The following is a 17,524-nucleotide window of genomic DNA, read 5'->3' as shown; positions in this document are numbered from 1 at the left end:
GGCCTGAACACACTGCACACTATCCTGGGTGTTCAGTGGGCCTGAACACACTGCGCACTAGCGTTGCTTTGAAGAGCAGAGGAAGGTTCAGGCAGGAAGGAATATTTAAAGTCCCAGCTTGTGCAAATTATGTAAATTGCAGTAATGAGATGTCTCCGCTGTAGTAGGGGTGACAGACCTAGTGAGATAAAGGCTTGGAACCTGAGACTTTAGGATTCAGTATGGTCAGTAGATATGATAGATTATTATTCATTTGCCATTAAAATCCTCAAAAATGGACCTATTATGCAACTTAAATTATGCAGCATGAAATGGGCGTCTCAATTATTAACCTACTAAAACACCAGATCCCTTTAAATGTATCTGCCCTTACTCTGTTCCTAAAGCATTTGGCTCACATTCATGTGTCTATATCCTTCAGCAAAATGGCGTGCGTGTGGCCGCATGGCCACTGCAAAACGTCTAATTTGTCATGAGATGGGTGAAATATCTTTGCGTGTACACAGGTGGAAGTACGGTAGCATCCAAGGGGTGTACACACGCTGCGTTGATAGAGAAGGTAGTTCTGCTTTTCAATCATTTGAGTGCTGACTTATGTCTATTTTATTATTTTAGGGGGAGGGGGGGAGAATGAAAGAATTCTTCTGGATGTAATCATGAACGGCGCCGTGTACATTTCGTTTTTTCAAGGGCAACTCGAATCGGTCCTAGAGCAAGTAGTGCAACTCGCAGTCCAGGAAATAAGCGAAACTGTGGGGGCGAGCTTGAATTCAATGTTAATGGAAACGGCAGCCAAAGAACAAGAAAACCAACGACTTAGTTCAAAGCTACAATCGCGGGAGTGCGGGCGCAAAGGTGTCGAAAATGGGTCCGTTTCCAATTGTGGCAAGTCGGACAACGCGGCCACCGACAGAACAAAGCAGGAGACACACACCCCCGGCCCGACCACGGAACGCAGCATGTCCGCAGACACACGAAGACTGGAGCAGAAAGGACGCGTCGTGGGTAAGGTTACCACAGCACACTTCACCGAGACGCTCTTTACCAAGTGTCTTAGTACAGCGAGCACGTAAAAACATTACGTAATTCTGCAGCAGCGCGGTCATTTAGACCAGTGTGCGCGTTTGTTATCAAACTACATATCATCCCGTCGGGTTTTGCGTGCCGCGAATCTGTGATCAACATGGCAAAGCTGCAACCATGCCCAAGTGCATTGTGTAACAGAGTTGGGATCAGACACCAGACATCGTAATTTTCAATCTGACTTGTTTCATTACTATAGGGCACCATTCTTTATTCAAACAGAGGCTTGTTTATAAATCTGTGTGCTTACGTATCTATATATCAAATATGAATGGCCTGTGTCCGTCCGTGCCTTTGATTCTAGTCAAATCAGTTGTTACAATGTTACAAGTTCAGTGAAACGAATATAGCAGCAAAGGGCCTGGCCGCGTTTTAAACATACAGATTCGGGTTGTGTCATAGCCCCACCCTCCCGTGACGTCATAATTGACTATGACCCCGGGGATGTGTGCGGTCTGAGGCTGGCATGGTGCTGATGCTGTCTGCTGACCCCCTCAGCCCCCCCCTCCCCCCAGCGATGCCCCTTGGCCTCAAGCCGCCAACAGCGCCGACCGACCCTGCCGTTACCCCAAAAACCCTCCAATCGGGGCTACCCTAGGAAACCACGCCCACGTTGTCTTATGGAGCGTTAGAGTTGAGGAGCGACGGGCGGGCGGGGTGCGGGGGGAGACTTGCGGGACATGGGGGCGGAGGGGGGGGGCTCTTTGTAGTGAGACTGATATTATTGTACCCTAAACCCACAGTCTGAGGCCGTTGGCAGGCCTTCGCACATTCTGGACAATGCCGAGGCCCTGAATGGCGACACGTATGGCTGCACACATCTGCGCCGACGAGGAGGCCATTTTGGTGGAGCGGTGAATGGTGGGGCTCACAGTTGGGAGTCCCAGACAGACGGGCAGACAGACAGACAATCACACACACAGTCTACAAACAGACCTTCGGGAGTTCCTCTCACCACGCTCCACATGGCTGGTTCCTACCTGCCTCTCTCACTCCCATAAATGCCTATTTTCAGCCTGAGGTTTTACGAAAAGTCTCAATTACAGTGGGAGTCTGTATTACTCACAACAGCAACACCTCGGGTCGTCCAGGCAACCTCTAGGCCTGTTCAGACGCTTTCTCGGGGGGGGGTTTGTTTGGCCATCTAATCCACTTTCCCTTTCCTGGCTGTGGAGTAGAGCCCCTCTGATTGGCTGCTGGGTAGGGAGGTTTCAGTAACGAAGCCTAGATGGATTTAGATAGGTAGATATCAACTTTATTGATCCCCGAGGGGGAATTCCTGTGTTGTGGCATAAATCCACACAACAAAAGGAGGCCATGGCATCAGCACAAAGGGCAGCAGTAAAAATACCAAAAAATCCTATTAGCTAAATTTGTTCTGGCCCACTTTCGAGAGAAGAATCCACAGTTCAGGAGCATGTATCAGTCGTGTAGTATTCATTTTACCTTGCATGTGTTACACAGCGAAGCCTGTTTGGGCTACACAATGCTTTTGATTTCCTGTGGAAGAGTTTGTCGATCCAGCGGGAGAATGCAATTTGGGATGGCGTAGTGTCAAACAGCCCGAGGGACGCACCTAGCAAATTCTCAAATTACACAGCGAGGGGTGTGTGTGTGTGTGTGTGTGTGTGTGTGTGTGTGTATGGGGGTGGGTGGGGGTGGGGGGGACCTATCAGACTTCGACACAACATCTCCTGCGCATTAAGACCGATTACCCTGCACGACTTTACAGGGCTATAAAAGACAAAGACCTGATTATAGTGATTCGGCCAGATTGAGGAGAACTAGTTTATAATAACAGTTCACTAGTTTATAATAACGGTTCACTAGTTTATAAGAACGGTCCACTAGTTTATAAGAACAGTTCACTAGTTTATAAGAACAGTTCACTAGTTTATAAGAACAGTTCACTAGTTTATAAGAACAGGTCACTAGTTTATAAGAATAGTTCACTAGTTTATAAGAACAGTTCACTAGTTTATAAGAACGGTTCACTAGTTTATAAGAACGGTTCACTAGTTTATAAGAACGGTTCACTAGTTTATAAGAACGGTTCACTAGTTTATAAGAACGGTTCACTAGTTTATAAGAACGGTTCACTAGTTTATAAGCACATTTCATTAGTTTATAAGAATTATTTGCTGTCACCCTGGACAAACAACCCCCCCAAAAAACTCATTTGATGTGCTGCACGTCTGTTGCAACTGGTGTGTCTGGCTTCTACACCAACCCAACCACACACACTGCAGCAGGAGGAAACGGCATGAAAACGGCACACGTTTCAGATTTCACATTTTGCTGTTTGTCACGGATCTGGGTGACACGCGATTACTCTACCCTCCACCATGAAACCCGCAGGTCGGCACGGAGGCACCTCTCGGAAGAGCTGAGAGAGTCGGGGCTTAGATTTGAGGTCTGTAACGGGCTTTTGCGCGAAGTGGCCGTGTGGAAATGAAACGGGCATCTGTCTGGCTTGTCCAAAACTGGGCCAGCCCTCCTGGATGCCAAACCAGTGAACGGATGAGGAGATAAGTCCTTATTTTGGTTGGGGATGAGTGGGATCGCAGCTGGATCTACAGAGATGGGCACGGATGAGTGTGTGTGTGTGTCTTTATAGCAAAAGCACTAATTTTTTGAGGAAATATGCAGAATGATTAATCCTGCATTACTGCTATATTCATTCTCTTTGTGTTGATCTACTGTAGTTCTTCCTCTGGGGACACAGCAAGACAGGCTCCTCCCCCTGATCAAGACAGGCTCCTCCCCCTGATCAAGACAGGCTCCTCCCCCCTGATCAAGACAGGCTCCTCCCCCTGATCAAGACAGGCTCCTCCCCCCTGATCAAGACAGGCTCCTCCCCATGATCCTCTCCCTAGTTAGTAACGGTGTGATTATTAACCCCGCCTCCTCTCCTCTCCCCCAGGCCAGCTGAAGGCTGTGATGGAGCAGGTGCTGGACTTCGCCGTGTGCGAGCTGACCAAGATCGTGGAGGCCAGCTTCGACGACCTGCTGCTGGAGATCACCGTGAAGGATCGCGAGCAGCGCGACCTGGAGGAGCGCCTGCGTCGCGGCGAGGGGCGCCCGGAGAACGCGAAAAGCCGAACGGCCAGGAGGCGGGCGTCCGAGCACGGCCCCGCGTCGCCCGGCGGCTCAGAGGGAACGCGGGACGAGTCCGACGGCGACGTCACAGCGGCCAAAATCACGCGGAGGGAGGAGCCTGCAGAGACGAGAAATGGTCTGTGTTGTTATAACACAAAGGTCCATGCATTATAACTGTTACTATACCAGTTATGAACACAAAGGTCCATGCGTTATAACTGTTACTATACCAGTTACAAGTAACTAGTTGTAACCTATTATCAGACCTGGGTCAAAATGCTATTTGAAATAATTTTAATTCACTTACTTATCTGAGCTTCATTGTTCTCCTCTGGCACAATGAAACCAGTCGGTTGTTACCAATCATGCCATCTGACACACTAGGCCCCGCCCACCTGACACTCCAGGCCCCGCCCACCTGACACACCAGGCAGACTCGAGCAAACACTAAAATAATTGAAAGAATTTCAAACAGTATTTGGTCCTAGGTTTGATTATCATAACTGTGCTCTTGAGAATGAGCACAGCGAGTGTTGAACCGGGATAAACTAGCAGCCTATAGATTGACGCTCGGATATGAGATTAGTTGGAGTATGACAGTGTGTATAGACAGAGGTTGGGTGGCATTATTAAGAAAGATCTTGGGTGTGAAACTAACTCTCCTGACGACTCCACACGCCGCGCCAACTCACAAGGTGTGGTTATTGCAAACACATGCGTACAAAGTAATCACCACTTGCATAACACAGGGACAGAAGCCGTGTGACAGTTGGGATTGAGATTCTCCCAAAATATTCAACAGACATGTTACTTGTCCTAGAGACAAGCTACCATGGAGTCAAACAACAAAGGAGCTATTATTGACTGTGGTGGTTTTACAGGCGCCGGTAGTCGAAATGCACAAGATCTGAGAGTTCTGTCAAAGACTCGTCTGTCATAGTTAACAACTAACTGTAACTGTGCCAGATAGTTGTTGCAGGTTGTGTCTAGACAGCCCGTTCCACCCCTCACAGACATACAGGTACATGTTACACCGTTTCAAAATTAGGTCATGGTAATAGTAGTTTTATTTTCTATAGCATTGTAGGAGGCACTTGGACTAACCGGGGCACAGCTTGCTATTCTAGTCTTTATTGTAGCTATTCTGTATGTTCCATCGCAGTGGGCAAGTGAAACCAAGTCCACCTGAAGTAGCTGATACAGAATACGGTCTTTCTTCACCCTGGCTTCTTAAGCGGGACTAACGACAAGCAAACTCAACCTGCTTCCTAATGTGTATTATCTTCGGATGTAAGCCAGACTGAGATCGGGGGGAAAAAAACAGTCATATCTTGTTGTCACAGTCATAATAACGATAAACATTCATTTCATGGCTGAGGTCTGCGAGGTGCTTTTTCAGGTCAGCGGGTTGCTGCCGCGCTCCTGTGCCGACTCAGCTCTCGGCTCTGCCCCCGGGCGAGACGAGGATGTCAGGCAGGAGAACAGGATTTGTTTTGAATGTGGATCAGCAGAGCGAGGGCATGCTGGGTAATCGTGTGACGCTTCCGGGTGGAGGAGATGGGAAGCGCGGCGCCGTCGCCTGTAGTGTTGTCGGGCCGTAGTATTTGGCGAGCGTCGTTGTAAAACCTGTGCGCCGTTTGTGTTCTCTCGCTCTCTCTCTCCCTCCCTCTCCCCCCCCTCTCTCTGCTGTGTCTCTCTTTCTCTCTCCCTCCTTCCCTCTCTCTGCTGTCTCTGTCTCTCTCTCCCTCCCTCTCTCTGCTGTGTCTCTCTCCCTCCCTCCCTCCCTCCCTCCCTCTCTCTGCTGTCTCTGTCTCTCCCCCCCCTCTCTCTGCTGTGTCTTTCTCTCTCCCTCCCTCTCTCTCTGCTGTCTCTGTCTCTCTCCCTCCCTCCCTCACTCCCTCTCTCTGCTGTCTCTCTCTCACTCTCTCTCCCTCCCTCCCTCCCTCTCTGCTGTCTCTCTCTCTCCCTCCCTCTTTCTGCTGTCTCTCTCTCCCTCCCTCCCTCCCTCTCTGCTGTCTCTCTCTCTCCCTCCCTCTGCTGTCTCTCTCTCTCCCTCACTCCCTCCCTCTCTCTGCTGTCTCTCTCTCTCTCACTCTCTCCCTCCCTCCCTCCCTCTCTCTGCTGTCTCTCTCTCCCTCCCTCCCTCCCTCTCTGCTGTCTCTCACTCTCTCCCTCCCTCACTCCCTCTCTCTGCTGTCTCTCTCTCCCTCCCTCCCTCTCTCTCTCCCTCTCTCCCTCCCTCCCTCCCTCTCTCTCTCTCTGTGCTGTTGTCAGACTCTGGGAAGCCCACCTCGGTGCTGTCCGTGGCCCAGGACTGGGTCCCCATCCTGGACAAGGTGTTCGGCCAGAAGTGGTGCAGCGACCTGTGGCAGATCAAGGAGCTGTCATCCGCGGGGAGAGACCGGGAGAGGGAGGAGGAGGCGGAGGAGGGGGGGGGCGGGGCGCTGGGGCTCCGGACCGAGGACCTGCGGCCGACGCCCACCTCCCCCCAGCAGGACCCCCGCTGGACGCCCCTGGAGGACATGGAGGTGCTGTCCCTGACGCCGGACCTCCAGCCCGCCCCCACGCCCAGGCCTGCCCCCCCTCCGTCAGGTACGGCCTGATAAACCCCACCCCAAACCTCCAGCATCCCCTCCCACAGTCCCTAAACATCCCCGGACCCTCCCCCCACCCAGACCCACCCCTACTATTACATTACATTACATAACATGGCGACTTGCTGTGTGTTAAGTATGTGTTAAGTAAGTAATGTAATTCCATTACTTAACACAGCCAAGGTGACTTACAATAATTGCATTTAATGCAGGTAGTCAGTGTGCTACTACTTGCAAGAAGTGTATCTCCCCTCTTAAAAGAAAGGAGATGCACTTGTGAGTTCTGGCGAGTAGTAGTGCACTGACTAACTATGTTAAATGCAATTATTGTAAGTCCCCTATCAAGACACACCCCTGTCCCCTATCCAGACACACCCCTGTCCCCTATCAAGATACACCCCCATCCCCTATCAAGACACACCCCTGTCCCCTATCAAGACACACCCCTGTCCCCTATCAAGACACACACCCCTCCCCTATCAAGACACACCCCTGTCCCCTATCAAGACACACCCCCCTCCCCTATCAAGACACACCCCTGTCCCCTATCAAGACACACCCCTGTCCCCTATCCAGACACACCCCCCTCCCCTATCAAGACACACACCCCTATCCAGACACACACCCCTTCCCTATCAAGACACACCCCTGTCCCCTATCAAGACACACCCCCTCCCCTATCAAGACACACCCCTGTCCCCTATCAAGACACCCCCCCCTCCCCTATCAAGACACACCCCTGTCCCCTATCCAGACACACCCCCCTCCCCTATCAAGACACACCTCCCTCCCCTATCAAGACACACCCCTGTCCCCTATCAAGACACACCCCTGTCCCCTATCAAGACATCCCCCCCTCCCCTATCAAGACACACCCCTGTCCCCTATCCAGACACACCCCCCTCCCCTATCAAGACACACCCCCCTCCCCTATCCAGACACACCCCCCTTCCCTATCAAGACACCCCCCCCTCCCCTATCAAGACATCCCCCCCTCCCCTATCAAGACACACCCCTGTCCCCTATCCAGACACACCCCCCTCCCCTATCCAGACACACCCCCCTCCCCTATCAAGACACACCCCCCTCCCCTATCAAGACACACCCCTGTCTCCTTGTCAGACCCAGATTCATCTATCCGTTCATCTTTTTTTTTTTCTATTCCTGCTCCGCTCACTCCCCTCTACCCCCCTCCCCTCTGCCCCCCCCCTCTGCCCCCCTCCCCTCTACCTCCCCTCCCCCCTCCCTCCCCTCTACCCCCCCCCCTCTGCCCTCCCCCCTCTACACTCCCCCCTCCCCTCTGCCCTCCCCCCCTCCAGTGGAGGACTCTCCCCTCAGGTCCCCGTCGATGCTCCACCGCCTGCTCACGCTACCCGCCCAGCTGCTGGAGGACGAGGACGCGGACGCCATGGAGACGCAGCATCAGCAGCCCGCCGCCGCCTCGACGCCCGGGGGCGAGCACGCCAGCCCCGCCGCCGAGTCCCCCTCGCCGCCGCCCACGAAGAGGGACGGAGAGGAAGAGGAGGAGGAGGAGGACCAGGAGGAGGAGGAGAAAGGGACGAAGGTGAGGACCGGAAAGGGCAGGAAGTCCCACGAGTGCCGAGAGTGCGGCAGGAAGTTCAGCCGAGCGCCGATCCTCAAGGCCCACCTGCAGACGCACTCCTCCACTGCCTCCACGTCGGCGGCGGCACCGGACCTGCGCTGCTCGGAGTGCGGGAAGCGCTTCTCCCAGGCCGCGCGGCTGCAGGCGCACGCCAGAACGCACACGGGGAAGAAGAACTGACGGGGGGGGGGGGGTTCCACCTCCCACCTCGATTCATATCGCAGAACAGCAGCATATCAGCCGTAGCAAGACGGAGCTCTGAGCTCATTCTCATGAAGTATCTTCGGAGTTGGGAATCGCAAGGCCTGTTGCCGATTCTGAGGGTACTCTGATGCAACAAACGAAACCTCTCTGGGTATATAATATCACACAAAGGTAGTTTTTACAGCCTGCTGTAGATTTTTCTCTCTTTAATGTTACCTCCATTTTGATTAATTTTTTTATTTTTTATCACTCTTTTTCTGAGATTTGATCTCTTTGCTGGAGTCGTAGGTCGTAGTATGTTCTATATAGCATGGAACTGTGGTGTGTCACTCACTAAACGATGAAGCAACCTTTTTATTAAGTGCTCTTTTTAGTTTTCTCAGTATATAAACTATTTTTTTCGTCTTTTTTTTAAACATTTTTTGTATATCAAGTTGATGTTTTTATGCGTCATTATTTTACATCAAGAGAATCTTTTCTACTGCAAAGGCCAGGTAGACTTTGGCCCGGTGCCTCAAATTGACAAACCAACATGGCACCGATCAGTAAAAACCAGACCTTGCAGTGGGATAGGCGTCATCTGAAGTTGAATGTGAATTGCAACTTTTATCTTTTTTTTCCCGGTGGCGCAGCAGAGACTGACAGAGTTTAAAAAGGGCTTCTGTGCCCGGGGAGAGAGATCCAGACCGCTGGAGCCCATAGCAGACGAAGTTCTCTGGTGTTCTCTTCTCAGTGTGAAACTGCAGCTGGTGTAACCAGCCAGGATTTAATCTATCTTCTCACTACCTTTTACAATCCTCTCAGTATTTTTTTCCCCTCTCAACAGAAATACCTCGTACAACAAAAAAAAACTACTCACTCTCAATTATGTAAAATGCAACTGAGGGACTGTTACAGTGGTAGCCCTTTTTGTATTGTATGAAGAACTACAAATTCAAAACATTACTCACCCCAGGATGCTCCCGAATCAAAAGGCTTCCCGGCTTCCTGAGGACTAGCTAATGTGAGCTGTGAGTCGACGACCCCCGTGTCAATAACCAAACAACATTTCTCCCCCGAGGGACGCCCTTATACCGACGGAAGATGGACAGAGAAGATGAAGGGAAACGACATCTCGCTCACATTCTGATTGGTGGAAATGAGGTTCCCAAGTCATTGTCACAGGAAGTGGAGCAATACGACATTTTGTTTGATTTTCACCGGATTGTCTACGAGTACACTGAGGGAACACCTTAATGAACGAATAGCCTAATAACTACTTGTTTCTGCTTGCCTCTTTCGGCATGTCTATGAAACGGAACACTCCATTGGAACTCTGAAGGGGGGGGGGGGGCATTCCAATAAGGGAGGTGGAGGGGGAGCGGTGGGGGTGGGTGTACAGAGCTTTGGGACTTGACTGGCGTTTTCATAACTGTGCTCTTGCATTTCTTTTGGACATGTCAAGGGCACACTGGTATGTCCTGCGGCAGATATCTTCAGCATCATAGTGTCTTCCTCTTTTGATTGTGCTTTGTCTTTCTGTAGATTCGTCTGCAGCTTGTGGCAACACAACGCATGACCAGTAAGCAATACCCCGTCTATACCGTTAAGGCTAATGGTATTGTTACATGTTAGCGGCGACGCTAGAGACCGCCTGTTAGGAGATGTACCTACGTCACCCGGCGTTGTAGTGCGGAACCGTTACTTTAGTCCGCTGGGGTTCTAGAGTCTTCCTCAGTGAAGGCTGTCCCCCCTTGACAGGAAGCCACAGGACGGCTTCTACACCTCCACCCCTGCTTGACCTGGGAGGAAACCCCATAGATTTTCATCCTGGTCCCTTGACCACTGACCTCAACTCTGGTTGTTGCTAACGTGATCAATCTATATCTGCGGAAGACGGCAAAATGAATCCCTGAAAGGTCGATACCGGTATGCACTGTATAACAGGCCCGTAGCCAGCCTAGTGGAAGGGGGGGGTTCGTTTTTTCCAAAAGTGGACCTTATCGCAGTTTTTAATTTGATTGTTGCGCGAGTTGTTGACAGGGGGGGGGGGGGGGGGGGGTTTCTGGACCTTTCGTCCTGAATTGTGGACCTTTGGTCGTGAGGGGGGGTTTGTTCGACCCCCTGGCTACGGGACTGTATAATATGCACATGCGTATCTTCTCAGCACACGGTCGACATAATCACCTCCCGTCTGGCACCTGTCTGGTTGTGTGTTTCTCTGTTAGCTTGTCTCCAGATGGCGGTGGGCGTCACCTGACGGTCTCTCTGTGGGATGTAGACTATCGCCGTCGGAGACGTCACTCCCGATGTCGGCGTTCCCTGCTGCCCAGCTGTAGCCAACCGCCACGTAGCATCTCCGTTCACACTTCCTCTTCGCTTTGTCCCAGAAGTATCTGCAAAAGAAAATAGTTTTAGGGTTGGATGCTGAGGGTAACGTCTGATGTGACTCGCGACGTCACACGCTGTGATTCTTCTAATTCAGGTCAAACAAGCAGCAGCGTTTACATAATATGGGCACAATTCAAACCATGGTTTGGGGCATCCTTACATCTAGACTGTAAATGTAACACGAAAGACATTGCATGTGATGTATTTACATTTTCATAAGGTAAACGTATGAAAGGTTATTGGAAAAACAAATTATTGTTCCTTCTTTGATTTCCAGCTTTTAGTGGTGAAACATGATCTGTGGTCGGTGCTGTGCACTGGCTGTCAACGGTTGGCCCACACTTTCTCCTAGCGGGTAGAATGGATTTGAAATGCACTTCATTCCTACTAAAGGCAGTGTCTTGTACAGACACCTCCACCAGTCGAATGCTAAGTTGTTTCCTGGTGGTAAGCTAACCTTGAGCGGTGCTGATCTGTAAACGAGAGGCATGGCCATGTTGATGTTTTATAGCCTTTGTCCATCATCTGCATTCCCATGTACACTCATCTAGAATCATACATCAGTATTTTAATTGGTCCAGCTTCTCTCTGAAATCCATTGGGTTTAATTGTATACTGTAAATAATTTTCACTTGACTTCCATGGCTTTTTTTAATCTAGATTGGGAGATTAACGGGGGGTTAATCGATAGCACGTAAGTATTGTCCTCTCACTCACGCCCGGGTGTTTCTCCTAATGATTTAGAATGCACAATGTAGGACTACTCTTTTTTTAATCCACCCGTTGAAACAAATAGATGTAGCAATGACTCATTTTTGTTCTCCAGATGCCTTGCTCCAGTTCTTTGCTTTTGCCTAACGAATTACCCAACCGCTTTTCTGCAAATGCCAGGTTTGAATACGTACTGACATGTTCCTCATGCAATTTATTGCACTTTCCATTTTATTCTGTTACTTTACAATTTCATACCTCATTTTTTAAAAGTCAGGAAAAAAAACGCAAACATAATGGATATTGGACACCATCATTACCTCAACTTTACCTTCATATTTATCTCTACATTTGTAGTTTTTTAAAGGTCTTGTCTGGATCATGCACAACCGCAAAGGTTACCTGCCTCAAAAGTAATTTACTATGTATTAGCACTTCAGTGTTATGGACACGACCACAAGTGAGTGGATAGCATCTGGAAGAACTAGGGGAATATTCTCTATAGACTTTGACTGGAGGGACTTAATGGGACCACAGACAAGGGAAAGAAATGCATTGTGGTCCAGAAAAGATGGCTTCTGTTAGCTAAAATTCAAAAACAATTTAGTCATATAGCATATGCTTTTATCCAAAGCAACTTACAATGTTCTTGGGCTAGTGTTAAGGGTGAGTACGTTGCTCAAGGCGAAACAGTGGGCAGTGATTGGTTAAGTGGCTCGGCTAACCAACCGGTGACCTTTCTGTCTGATGCTCTAACAACAGCGCTACCATACACGTCACACAGCCAAAGTGAATGGTTACCAGACACTCTTTATAGTTAAGTATATTAATATACTATCCTGGTTAGTTGTGCAAAGTTCATACACTTTACCAGATGCAGTTAGCTCCTTGTGGTCATTTGAACAGCAGGTATTTGGGGGGGTTTGAGATCCAGTTATAATACACTAAGAGGGCAAAATTCAGATTTTTGATGTTTAGTTTCACTTTAAAATATGGTTTTGTAATCTTGTGCATGAAAACATTGACAAGAAGTCTGTCGGCAATTTCCTGAAAAGTGGTTGACTGGTTCTTTTTCAGAAATAATATGCATTCTATTATTCTATTATCCTCAACCTCCAGTTTTGAGGTGTAAATTGATAAATTCTAGGGATGTTTTGCCATGAAAATTTTGAATGAGGGAATTAAAGGGATATTTTGTTTGTTGTAGCATTCTTAATTTGATTCTCTTAGAAGTAGAATAACATTTGTTATCCAGGGAACCAAGTTGGACTGTTGACATTCAAATAGATAATTTTGTAATTCAGAAATTTTATTTATTTTATTAAATTTGTGAAATGAGTCGTTATAGATTTGGGTCCTCACAATTATGTTATGTTGGAATATTTTGAATTGTATAAGATACCCTTTGGAATTCGGTATGAGCCCTGAAGCTAGGTTTGCCAAATTATGGTTTGGTTTGGCAGTGAGCAAGTGTCTATGTCCATGTTAAACATGAGAGCACTCTTAATGTCATTCATACCAAGCCTACTCTGCCATGATAGTATGATTATGTAGGCACCGTGATGTGGTTTTATACATGTTAGACAATGATACTGGGTACTTAGTGTAAGTAAAATAAACCAATAAATGTTAACAACAAACAACACTGTGTATTGTTATATTGTCCATTTTTGAATCATTTATTGAGTAATATGTAATTAAGTCCATGCATTACCTAACAGTTAATCATCATTACTCCTGTGTTACTTCAACTTGAAGAGGTTTCATTAACGTTTAGGACGGACGTCATTCAGGAAAAACCTGAATGAGTGAGTGGAGAAACATGAAGAATTCAGATGCTTCTGTACAGGTGTGCTTCAGGATACAGTGAAGCGGTCGACATCCCATAATGCTCTGTGGTGTGTATAGATACTCTGATCAGGCCCTGTTGACCTTGGATGTTGGACCAAGATGACCAGAGGAAAAGATCTAAACTGACTTTAGAAGAGGGTTCATTATTAGGGCATGGATGGTAGCTTCCGTCACAAAGACGGCTCAACTGGCTGTTCCAACAGGATCAGTGACTAAAGTGACATCTGCATTTAGGTCTGTGGGAAAAACGTCAGTAGATTTTGATTCAGTAGAAATTGTGGGTGAAAGTGCACATTTGATGACCGCGATGATCGTGCATCAGTGTGATATGTAAGGGTAAAAAACAAGAGCAACTCTTCTTCAGGTGACTGAGAATGTGAGTGCAGGATGTGACCCCTACAGTGACGGGGTCTGGTGGTACAGGCCTGAATGCTTGACCCCTACAGTGACGGTGTCTGGTGGTACAGGCCTGAATGCTTGATCCCTACAGCGAGGGGGTCTGGTGGTACAGGCCTGAATGCTTGATCCCTACAGCGAGGGGTGTGGTGGCTCTGTTATGCTGTGGGGGGGCGGGGCCTTCTGCTGGCATAGTCTGGGTCCATTTGTCCGCTTAGAGGGAAGGGTCACAGCAAATCAATACAAAGTTATTCTGAGTGATCACCTTTATCCTATGATGAAACATTTCTATCCTGATGGGAGTGGTCTCTTCCAAGGTGACTCCTCCCCCATCCACAGGGCACGAGGGGTCAGTGAGTGGTTTGATGATTATGAAAATGATGTGAATCATATGTTATGGCCTTCACAGTCAGGGCATCCCAACACAATTGAACACCAATGGCAGATTCTCAACTGATGTGTTATACTGTATAGACAGCACTCTCCACCACCATCATCAGAAGACCAAATGAAGGAATATCTTTAAGATGAATGGCGTACCATCCCTCCAGTGGACCTACACCCCCTAACGACCACTACGCTCTGCTACCTCGGGGCGGTTCATTGCCCCGTCACTTCGAGGCCCCTGCGGTCGATCGACACGGTCACAGCTCTTCTCTGTCCTGGCCCCGCAGTGATGGAACGAACTGTCCACTGACATCAGCAGTCGCTGTCCATCTTTTGCCGCAGGCTCAAAACTCACCTCTTCAGGTAGCACTACCAGGATCCTCCCTCTTAAGCACATATTGTATTTTAGTTTGCTATTCTACACTGTACTAGATTAAGTTCTTAGTCACTTGCTTAGAGAGGAGATGCACTTGTGAGTTCACTCTTGAAAAAGCGATTTCCTTTCATCTCAACAGGTTTTATCTGGTTAAATAAAGGTTCAATAAAAAATAAAAGTTCTGATGAGAAGTAGTACACTGACTTCCTACATTAAATGCAATTATTGTAAGTCGCTTTGGATAAAAGCTAAGGACTGTAAGGTAATGCAATGTAGACTTCCTGAGGCTTGTAGAATCTATGCCAAGGTGCATTGAAGTTGTTCTGGCGGCTTGTGGTGATCCGACACCTTACCAAGAGACTTGGTGTCACTTCTCTGTATGTCTGTATTTTCCTTCCTCTAGCACTGTTACTGCTGATGTCACTTCCTCTTTATAGAAGAATGACTGGGATGTATAGTGTGCTCCCTTGATCTTTCAGGATTAGACACCTACCTTCTCTCTCTCTTTCTTTCTCTCTCTCTTTCTCTCTCTCTCTTTCTCTCTAGGTCGTCCTCGGACGAGCCCTTCATTGGCGCTTCATCCCGGTCCTCCATCTTGCTAGCTTGCCGGAACTTTCCGCCCCTGCATTTTTCTCCTGGCTGCTATTCTCTCACTCACACTTGGTGACCCCCCATACAGATGCTAATTGGTAACATGTTCGCTCTTATTGATGTTAAGTACTGCACGCAGCGTTCCGGTGTAGCACCAATCTAGGGACCTCTGCAGGGTGGCCATCAGGGTCCAGCATTCATAGCGATATAGGAGAATGGACTCTACAGTTGCATAGAAGAAGCTGAGTTCGATTTGTCGGGGGAAGTTGGAGTTCCACACACTGGCCATGGCGTTCAGGGCCTTCCACACAAGTGCCTTCCTCACTTTGTCTTGTTTGGACGAGTTGACCCATGAGCCCAGGTATTTGAAGTCATTGACCCCCTTCAGAGCAACGCCTCCTGTTGTTGTTAGAGGTGGATGGTCCGGGAGGATGTTGTAGGTGATTACCTCGGTTTTCTTGGCATTTAGTCAAAGGCCAACCTTGGCACACCTTCTCCACTCTGCACAGGAGCTCAGAGTGCTGGCTCTATATGATGGGGGAGCAGGCTGATGTCCAGGTCCGTTAGGACCTCAGTGGGTGACGTCTCAACCTCTTAGATGTTCTAGTGAGACCGAGTTCCTGCTCCCATCCATTGATGTCCTTCCTGAGCGCGTAGTCCAGGATTATGATGAAGAGGAAGGGGGCGAGGGTGTCCCCTTGCATCACCCCAGCCAGGATGTCAAACTCCTCACTGTTGCCGTCTGGGGTCACCACCTTGGCTCTCGTACCTGTGTACATGGTCTCTATGGCCCAGAGTAGATTGGGGGGGACAGCGTAGGCCTTAAGTATCTTCATCATCGCGCCTCTGTGTATCGAGTCAAATGGCTTTTTGAGATTGATGAAGCACAGTACCACAGTCAGGTTGGTCTTTTTCACCTCCTCGATGATTCTCTTTAGGCCAAGATCTGGGTCACGGTGGTCCTCTCCTCTCCAAAACCATTTTGGTTCTCCCTCAGGTGAGGGTCGATAGTGCACATCTGGTTCATTATCATGCGATTGTACCTACCTACCCTATCTATCTATCTATCTATCTATCTATCTATCTATCTATCTATCTATCTATCTATCTATCTATCTACAGTACCTCCTACAGTACCTATCTATCTATCTATCTATCTATCTATCTAGTTCTGTGCAGGGCCTTTCTAGTCAGAGTCTCTCTCTGACAGGAACTGACATCGTGAAGAGGTAACAGAGAACCAGAGTCCAGTGTCCTTAGGGGTCCTGACACACAGGCCTCGTTGATAGATCACATCCTTCCTGCCTGCCTTTTGCTTGATGTCATCTCTAACACGGAGAGTTGAAATCGTGCCTCTGTAAACAGCTGTCACCAATCCAGTCGCTAGTGAGTTCACTTTACATCCATTGTAGAGCGATTTGGATAAAAGTGCTACTATATATAAGTGCAGTCCATTTATCACTTTTTTTCTTTACTTTTTGTTAATGAGTAGCCTAGTTTACAATAAGTAGCCTAGTTTACAATGACATATATTTCTAAACTATGTAGGCTAAACAGCAGAGATTTTCTATTACATCTCTGTAATTATTTGAATAGGGGGCAAAATTGTGTCTGGCGTTGCAGCCAGTAGCCTAACGGTTTAATCCCTGCGGAGTTTGCTTAATATTTAGACAATATTGTGGTTTATAGGGCCGCGTTTAAACACCCAAAGACGATCCAGTTTCTATTTATTTATTTATCGGTGCAGCTTGACGTGTTTATTTTAAATGGAAACATTTTCAATTTACAAACTCAACTATGGAAAGAAAAAAATGCATACATACACAAACACTGAACTCTAAATAAAAAACGGTTATAAACATACTCACATATTTTAAGGGGGGGGGTTAACATCTGCACACTGAACACAGGGTGACAAAACCAAGAATTTGAAGAACAGGGAATCTCTCACAATACAGGAGACTTAGACACGACTTCATATAATTCACAAATAGACTTTTCTTGAATAGCACCTTTATGGAGGCTAAATAGTTTTTAAATTCGTTTTTAAGACAAGGCAAGACCGATCCGGTGCTCCGAGCCGCGCGCCCAGATGTGATGAGAAGTGATGCGAGATGAATGTACGGTGCTGCGCGCGCACCCGGCTATGATCTGACGACGGAAGTGCACGGGCAGAAACACCGAGGAAAGCGAAAAAAGGGAGTGAAAACGAAGCGGAATTAGTCAATGATTGAGGGAGGAGAGGAGAGAGGGAGAGAG

At 48.2% G+C, this 17,524-nt stretch overlaps 1 protein-coding gene across 1 annotated transcript; it reads left to right on the top strand.

Moving 5' to 3' along the window:
• Positions 1-639: 639 nt before the first annotated feature.
• On the top strand, positions 640-8,559 carry LOC311317426 (uncharacterized protein; the record flags this gene model as incomplete). The annotated part of the gene is made up of 5 exons (XM_084448508.1): positions 640-1,005; positions 3,986-4,318; positions 6,457-6,593; positions 6,645-6,774; positions 8,096-8,559. The coding sequence occupies exons 1-5, from the start codon at positions 657-659 to the stop codon at positions 8,557-8,559; spliced, it is 1,413 nt and encodes a 470-aa protein (XP_084304634.1). The 5' UTR covers positions 640-656.
• Positions 8,560-17,524: the final 8,965 nt, after the last annotated feature.

The sequence above is a fragment of the Borostomias antarcticus genome (genome assembly GCF_949987555.1).
Source record: "Borostomias antarcticus genome assembly, chromosome: 14".
Lineage (NCBI taxonomy): Eukaryota > Metazoa > Chordata > Actinopteri > Stomiiformes > Stomiidae > Borostomias > Borostomias antarcticus.
Note: the sequence above shows the minus strand (reverse complement) of the source record. Positions and strands in the feature narration are given on the sequence as shown.